Below are 8,736 nucleotides of genomic sequence, written 5' to 3'. Positions count from 1 at the left end.
TTTCCCGCTAACGCAGCAACGGAAGGGGGAGTCCTCGCAGGTGCTGAGCTCGGAGCTTTATTTTTCCTATTCAAAGACACTTTCTTGTGTACAAAAGAATCGAATTGTTCCCTTTCCCAAAGCTCGATTCTTTAGGAGATCACAGAAAGGCGATTTATGATTAAGGTGGTCAGACTTGGCACAAGGACACTGAAGTCCCACCTAACCCAACACATCACACAAGGCATTTTTCTTTTGGGAAGAGCTTTGGAGCGTGTATCGGCTGTACGTGTCCTTCGGGGGATGGAGGGGGACCGAAAACACTGCTTCTTTAGGTAATTTTGCTAAGTGACTCGTGTACTATCAATGCTATCAGAGTGCACATTATATTTAACCTGTGTGGGTCCGTCTATACCTCGGCTCTGTTCGTGCCACCTGATTGTCTCTGTTGGGGCGCTGCCTTTACATCACGCAGGGCTTGATGTCTTGACAGACGCTTTGATGGTGGTGATGGTGGTAGTAAGATCCACTAGCGGACGGGTGAAACGAAGAAATGCCATTAAAATTGAGGACAAAATCTTTCCTGTCGCACACCGGGGAGGGGTGATGCTGGTAGCGAGGCAATCCCACTGCAAGAGAAGGAAACAAGAAGAGCCGCTCAGAAGTCGGGTAGCTCTGCTCGGGGGGAGCAGCTCTTTCTCCCTCGCCCGCGGGGAGCGGAGGCTGCGGTACGGCCGGGCTGACGCGCCGCTTCCTTTCCCCCGGTTTCGCCTCCCTCCTGCAAGGTTTGGGAGCTCCCCTCCGGCTTTCTTGGCAGCGGACTGGGGGGGGGGGGTGTCCCCGGGGGCAAAGCCTGCGCAGAAGGAGCGGCGGGTCCCATCGCCCCGAGCGAGGAGGGGATCTGGATGCCCCGGAGTCCCCCATTGCCCGCGGGTGGGCTCGGGGCTGCGCCCGTGCTCGTACGAGCCCCCGCGGCCCCTCTTGCGGGGAGGTTATAAACTACACGACCGGGTGGCACACGGGCTGAGGAGAGGAAGGCGGGCGGAGGGGGATGCCCACGGACACAGGCACGGCCGCATGCCGGGGGCACGCCTGTCTCAGAGCATCCCTCCCGCGTGGGCACACACGCAGCGTTGAATGTCTGCCCCTCTGCCTGAGGATTTATCAGCGTGTGGGCTGAGGTCAGCCCCTGCCTGTGGTGTAGACGAGGGAAGTGCGTGTGTGCGAGGAGAGGATGAGACCCGCGTGTTTTTCTGGATGTGCTGCAGCCATTTGAACCTGATCCCCATCTTTGCTCCCACCCCGTCCCTGGGAAGTTTTTGCTTTTGACTTGAATGACTGCAGGTTGAATTCCAACCACCATCCGTTTGTGTGTTGATAGTGTATTTATTTATGTGTGTGTGTATGTGTAGGGGCGCACACACCTATACGCGTGTGTGCTTTCATAAGCGCAAGAGACAGACCGAGGACACCCTACGGTTCATCAACAACAACAAGCGAAGTACATCCGCGGCACCGACATGTAAATGACCTTGCAAATTCCCATTTTCTTTTCCCACAGCCTAAGGCAGCCTTTTCGGGGCACAAAGTCCAAGGGCCGCGTGGGAGATCTCCCCCCCCACACACACAGCCCGCGCCGTAGGGCCGTGCTGGGATCTTTAGTCTGGCAAGATTCCTACTGGATCCGGCAGGGAGAGGAGCATTGCCTGAGCAAGGCCTGCAGGGTAGAGCCAGAGAGGGATTTGATTTGGCGTGTGGACGTCAAACTCGGCTAGCGGGATCCTGTCAAATCTGACCGAGGGTCAAGGGGAAAAAAAAAAAAAAGGAAAAAAATAAAAGAAAAAATAAAAGGAAATGAAAAAGAAAAGAAAAAATGAAAAAAGCGAAAAAGAAGGAGAGGAAGAAAAGGAAAAAAAAAAAAAAAAGAGGGATACGTTCCCGGTTTTCCCCAGGGTGGCGGAGCCGAGCCCTTTGGCCGCGGCCGGAGGCGGTACGCAGGCGGCGCGCACAGCTCGTCTCCTCCGGCACTGTCCCCTCCTTCACCCCGCAGAGCTCACTTTATAAAAGTGATTATTTCGCTGGATTTCCTCGGCTTTCTAATAACCCTGCTGGTATGCTCACCATAAACCGGGGCACTTTATTACAATCCTGATTCAATCATTTAGCAGGATTTAATAGTGTGCGGAAAAAATCCGGCTCCCCCCGCCCCCCAGCTTCAAAATCCTTTTAGCAGAACCGAGCCTCCTGTTTCCAATTTTTTCCTCTCTTATTCTTGGGTCTGATGCAAATTCAAGGTTTTAAGTCCGTCCTGTCGCTGTCATGAGTAGAGGATTATTGACCGATCACAAGCAGTCGCCATCGAATTTGCTTTGCATTTAACTAAGAGAAAGGGAAAGGCGAAATTCACTTGCTACTGCTTTTGTGGGGAGAGAAGGGGAAAGATTACTGCTGGTAATAATTACGAATGAAGGAGCTCGGATCGTTTTTCTCCTTCTCCCTTCACTCTACCAAAAAGTTTGCGCTGCAGAGATTTTACGTAGCACACACGAATGAGGATTGGATCCACGCAAAAAAAAAAAAAAAAAAAAAAAGGTTGGATTTTTCTTTTCGTTAATCAAGTAATGGGGGTGGCTTCCACTAAAGTCCTGGACCCAAATCCTGAAGCTTGTAAAAAAAAAAAAAGTGGAGAATCGCCGTTTTTCAGAGCGGTAGCATTAAGTGAGCTGCTGGAAACGGACGCATTAAGAAAGCCTCCATCGGTCGGTCTGCGTGTATACCCGTCCTTGAACAACAGACACAATTCGGATTTAAACCGCCCCAGCCTCGGAAACCATGGTGGAGACTTCGTGGGGACCTTTTCCTCTCCCTCCTTCTGCTTTTTGTTTTGAAGAGCTGTTCTTGGGCTGCTTCGAAATGAAAATTTCTCTTCCAGGAATTGCCTTTCCCACCTCGGGTGTCTGTCAAGAGGAGGGGGCAGCCGCCTCCCAGCCCCGCTCCCCGTTGCCAGCCCCACTCCCGCGCCACGAGTGGCCCCGTGGGCCCTGTGCGGCGGCCCGCGGGGCCGCAAGGAGTAAAATAAACAGAGTTAAAAAAAAAAAAAAAAAAAAAAAGGAAAGGAAAAGAAAAGAAAAGAAAACAAACAAACAAAAAAGCCAAGTAACAACAGCAATATCAACAAAGCAAAGCAGAAATTCCTGACGGTAAAGATACGTATTTCGGCGGGGGATGCCCTTGTGAACCAGCCGGCCTCTCGCCCCGGCACCCAAAACCACGTGGAAGGACAACCTGTCTCCGAAAACTGGGTTTAAGCCTCCGCAGCAGAGACCCGTGGGCACGGAGGAGCCCGTCTGGTGACGCCTCCCGTCCCCGCAGCCCTCTCCGTGCCGAAACCCCGGTAAGACGGCGACCCGCTCCGCAGCCGCCTCTCCCCAGGAGCCACACACCAGGGCTATTTAGGGTTTAGGGGTTTTGTTTGTTTGTTTGATTGATTGATTGATTTGGTTGTTTTGTTTTGTTTTGTTTTTAAGGGAGGAAAATTTGCAACCGCTTGCTCTTCCCTGACACCCCAAGTCCCTTCTGGGGTGATGGAAAGGAGGTTTCCCCGGCGGCTGGGCTCCCAGCTCGCCCTCCCCGCGGCGGCAGCAGGCTGTGGGGAGGCCGGGGCAGGCTGCGGGGCTCGCAGGACAGGAGGGTGATTGACAGGCGCCCAAGGAGGGGGCGGGAGGGGACTCAGAGCTGAGGGTCGCCTGTATTTGTTACTTGTTGAAATTCCCATAAAATTGAACAAGACCCCGCTCTCATAGGGGTTAAGTCAGGCTAAAATCCTCTTCGGTGTGGTCCAGCCCAGACTGTCTTTGTTTGCTTAACCTCCGGGACCCACGTTTAAAAGGGCTATTTGGAAAATTTCCCCCTAAGAGCCCAACATCTTTTACCCATTTTTGTGCTCGGATTTTTCTGAGCAGACATTGTCTGTAATCACCGGGCGGGGGGGCGGGGGTGGGAGACAGAGACCAGAAAACTCTTTCCCTCCGGTTGCAGAAATACACTGGATCTGCTTTAATCTCTCTCGCATTTTTCAAGATAAGCCTTTTGGTTGGGTTGGGTTTTTTTGTTCCTTCCTCCCCCCCCCGCCCCCCGCAGGGCTTAGGGGATAATATTTAACGCCTTTTTTTTTTATTACTCCCGCGACGCGTCTCCCCGGATCGCGGTTTACCGAGGCGGCGGCGATGCCTGACGGCGCTCCCCGCTGAGTGAAGCCGCGGCTCCCGCCGCCGCCCACATGCCACCGGCACCGGCGTAGTGGGGGGAACGCCATGCAAGCCGGGACAGAGCCGGGACAGAGCCGGGACGAAGCCGGGACGGAACCGGACTTTCCTCGGAGAGCTCTTTCTTGGCGCTGGGCAAGAAGGAGGGATGCTCGCAGCCGTGCCCACGGCCCCCTCCGCCCCTCCCCAGACATCCCTCCTTGTCCCGAAACAGAACAGCTCCAACCCACGCGGATTTGCCTCCCTCTCGCAAACAATGCCCCGCTTTTTCCCTACGCCGTGGAGGTCGGGGTTTCCCCGCGCGAACCCCTCGTCGCCGGAGAAAGCCCCGCCGGCGCCGCGCTCCCCGCCGCCCCCGCGGGTCCCTCCCCGGGTCCCCTACCTGAGAGGTCGTCGCGGGGGCTCTGGTGCAGGTAGCCCTGCTCCAGGGAGTAGGAGGGCACGCTGGAGTGGATGCCGGAGGAGGCAGCGTTGGCGGCGGGGAGGCCCTGCTGCTTTATGTAGGGCGAGGCCCCCGAGGCTGTCCAGTGAGCCGAAGGGCTCGTGTAGGGCGAGTGGCACTCGATGGCGCTCGCCATGGCCGGCGAGGAGGGCACGGGGCTGCTGCTGCTGTCGGGGCCGTAGTCCCCGTTGGCAGTCACCGGGCAGCTGGCCATGTAGGTCGAGCCGGGGTTGGGCGACATGTGGGGGACGTGGTGGCCGCCGCTGAGTCCCTCGTAGCCGCTGGCCATGGCGTTGGGCATCATGTCGAGGTTGTAGCCGTTGGAGTGGCAGGCGAGGGAGGCGGGGGGCGCCTGGAAGTCGAAGCCCTGCGGGAGGATGGAGGCGCCGAAGCCCAGCCCGTTCATCATGCGGTACATGGGCTTCAGCGCCTGGCATTTCCTCCTGAAGCCGCGGGGCCGCCGTCGGAAGGAGCCCTCCTCGAACATGAACTCGCTGGCCGGGTCGATGGTCCAGTAGTGGCCCTTGCCCGGGCGGCCCAGTCCCTTGGGCAGCTTGATGAAGCACTCGTTGAGGGAGAGGTTGTGGCGCACGGAGTTCTTCCAGCCCTGGTAGGAGCCGCGGAAGAAGGGGAAGCGGGCCTGCAGGAACTGGTAGATCTCGCTGAGGGTCAGGCGCTTGGAGGGCGAGCTCTGGATGGCCATGACGATGAGGGCGATGTAGGAGTAGGGGGGCTTCTCGGGCCGCCGCAGCCCCGAGCTGGCCTTCTTGCTCTTGGAGGACGCCGCCGCCGCCGAGGAGGAGGAGGAGGTGGAGGTGGAGGAAGAGGAGGTGGAGGTCTCCAGGGCGGAGGAGGGCGGCCGGCTCATCTGGAGAGCTCCGGGAGCCGGGCTGCAGGAGCGGAGAGGGACGGGGGGCTCCAGCCGCTGCTGGCCGCTCTCGGTGGTCATCTGGCGGAGGGAGGGGAATGGGGCAGGGTGGGGTGAGGCTGGGAGGGAAGGGGGGGAGCCGGGCGGGGTGGGTACCGGGGCGGGGGGTGTCCCGCAGGGGGAGAGCGGGGTGGGGGGGAGGGGAGCGGTGGGAGCTGCTGTCCTCCGGGCACCTCCTCAGCGCGGCGGGCGGCGGCGGGGCGGCGGCAGCGCCCTGCGCATCCCTCCCCGCCGGTCCTTGCGCAATGGCTCCTCTGCTTTCCGCTGGAGCAAGGCACTGGCGGGATGGACCGGCCCGGCCCCGGCCCCGGCCCCGGCCCGGCCCCCGCCCTCCCCGCGCCGCCCGCGGAGGCTCCGCTCAGCGCCACTCCGCTTCCTCCTCGGCCCCCCACCTGGGGACCGTGCCGCTGCCTAATCCGGCAAGGGGAGGAAGCGCAAGAGCCCCCCCCTCCCCCCAATCTCTTCCGCACTGTTATTCTTTCATATGTACTTTTTTTTCTTGCGTAAAAGACACAGCGCGACCGCCTATCAGTTCCTTCAATCTTGATCTTTTATTTTCTTTCTTTCCCCCCTTTCCCCGCAGCCCCCCCCCCCCCCCCCCCCCCGGATTCCGGCCGAGAAATCAGCAGAGATAGAAAGAGGGGGAGCGGGGCGGGGGGGGGGGGGGGGGGGGGGGAAGAGACCACCCCCTTTCCAGCTGGCCTCTGTTCACCCGTCATCTGGGCAGGAGGAGCTGAGGCTCTGCTGCCGCCGCACCATCCCCGGCTGGCTCTCACCGCCGGTCCCGCAGCACGCAGCGACACCGTTTACCGCCTCCCCGGGGTTCCCCCGGCCCCGTAGGCACTGATCTACCCGCTGCTCCCCGGCACGGCCCCCGGGGAAACGGGGGGAGCGGCTGCCAGCCCCGAAGCTCCGCCGCTGCGCCCCGGGGCACACGGGCACTGATGCCACCGGGTGCGGACGTGGGTGCGTGTGAGTGGGTCGCCCACCCTGCGGAGCCCCAGGCAGCAGTGTCTGCTGCTCCTCAAGCCCTGCCCAGACCTCCGGTGTTTAAGACTTCTCGCTATGCCTTGCCACCCTCCCCCTATAAAATGTAATTCATTTTATAGGGCAACAGGGGTCGAGTCCGAAGACCAGGGATGCGCCCTCCCTCCGCCCCCCAAGGACGTCGTGTCGTGTCCCCCCCCCCGGTGCAGCGGGTGGGTCACGCGTGCTGGCAAACGCCGTTTGCCGGAGGAAACGGGGCGCCGGCGGGGGCAGGGAGGAGAGGGGCCGGCGGAGGCACAGGCCTGCTCCCAGATGATGGAGGAGGCTCCAGGATCAAACTGGAGACGGAAGGAGGACGGCGGCGGGACGAGAGGCAGAGCAAACAGGGATGCTGGACCAAAGGCACGGGGGTGGGAAGGACGCGGGCAGAGCGGGACGCCGTGTCAGCGTGCCTGCAGCGCTGTGTGTGTGTGTGTCTGTGTGTCCGTCTGTCTCCAGCGCAGCTCCGTGCTGAGAGCTCGCTGGTGGGTACGGGCAGGGAGGGGGTGGGGCTGGTCCCAGACAGTGACCTGCAGTTGAGTGGTAGCAGGCTTTTTCCATCAAACTCTGCCTGGATACCACACACAGAGCCCAAGTGTCAGTTTACTGCCCTGAGCCCGGCTCCTTTTCCCTAAGCTCCACAGTAATTAGACAAAGAAAACCTAAATTAACTGAACAGGCGTCGACAGCTTCCTCCAGATCACCGCTGCTACATACATGGGAATGTGTCCGAAAATGGCTTGATTGTACCTGAGGATCAGCTAAGAAAAACACTACCAAGCCCAGCAATGTTTACTACACATTTTTAATAGAAAAAAAATGATCGCCCAGTCGATAGACAGTGTTTACCTTTCCTGAGGCATCGATTTAAATTGTTCCCATCGTAAAAAAAAATAAAATTAAAAAATCTCTACCTCTATCTCCATCTGTCTGTCTGTCTGTCTATCTATCTATCTATCTATCTAGCCATCTATCGCTATATCTTTCTTTCTTTTTTAATTTATTTATTTTTGTCCTGGAGGGGCAGGGAGGCCGACGTGCGATTCTTGATCTCGTTGTAGCGACCTATTCGGAATATTAAAAAAAGAAAAATATCCGTGGTTTTATATATAAACATCCTTCCCTGCTCTAGATCGGCGAGCGAGCGTCCTTTTTCCCCTTCCGCGGCGGGACGTCTGTCTAAGTGTCACCCTCGGGTGACGTGCCCGTCGTTTCGGCGACCGTCAGGAGGCTAAATGTATTAAATGGAAGGGCGGGGGGGCGGGAAGACGTCGTCTGAAAATCACTCTAACCTACCCCCGTTTCAGACAACTCGGTTTGATCGTTAATATTAGTCGAGCGGGAAGAGGCACGTACTGCCAACACAGATGTCACGATATACGAAGGTGTCGTTGCTTTCTCCGCGGTGCGAGACAGGACGGACAATGAAGCAAAGGCGGGCAGGGCAGCCCGGTGGCAGAGAGCCGCATGCTGCTTCAGTCGCGACTTGACACAGCCCTGACAGGACAATCGGGGGAAACACATTCAGTCAGCCTTCTACCTGTTAGCGATGTCCTCTTCTTCACAGCAGACGCTTGTTTGAAACATAGCATTAAGAAGTCTCCAAGACATGGTACGGAGACTTTAAAAGATGGTTTGAAGTGCCTCTGATTAAACAGAAGTGCATTTGCTGTTTGGTGGAGATGTTTATTTTGGTTGGTGTATCCATTTCTGAGCTGATCCCAGCTTTGGAGCACAACTGGTTTGTTTTACCAGAGTATACGGAAATTAAACTTTTTGGCAGATTTGGTTACTCAGATGTTGTTCTATAATCATCGTTTTTATTCTAGGAAATCTCTTCATTATTGCGGTTTCAGTTTCATGTTCATAACACAGTCCCCTTTGCTTCGTGAGCTAAATGAAATAAGTTAGACTAAACCAGTTAAGAAAACGGGAGACAAATATGAAAGATAAATGTTTACGGTTATCTTTGGAGTCTTTTTTTTTCCTTTTCTCCCCCCACCCCCCTTGTTCTTTTTCTATTCTTTTCCTCCTTTTTTTTTTTTTTTTTTTTTTAAACTGCGTGCTTCAGGCTCTTTCCTCTCCTCTGAGGTCCT

General features: G+C 57.0%; 1 protein-coding gene across 1 annotated transcript; it reads right to left on the bottom strand.

The window, feature by feature from the left end:
• Positions 1-441: 441 nt before the first annotated feature.
• FOXF2 (forkhead box F2) lies at positions 442-5,807 on the bottom strand (the record flags this gene model as incomplete). The annotated part of the gene is made up of 2 exons (XM_082499045.1): positions 4,627-5,807; positions 442-608 (listed from the first exon to the last, which is right to left on the bottom strand). Exons 1-2 carry the CDS (start codon positions 5,633-5,635, stop codon positions 442-444), a joined length of 1,176 nt encoding a protein of 391 aa, XP_082355171.1. The 5' UTR covers positions 5,636-5,807.
• Positions 5,808-8,736: the final 2,929 nt, after the last annotated feature.

Source organism: Vanellus vanellus, assembly GCF_965231255.1.
Source record: "Vanellus vanellus genome assembly, chromosome: 2".
Lineage (NCBI taxonomy): Eukaryota > Metazoa > Chordata > Aves > Charadriiformes > Charadriidae > Vanellus > Vanellus vanellus.
The sequence above is the reverse complement of the archived record's forward strand: the minus strand, read 5'-3'. Positions and strand labels throughout refer to the sequence as shown.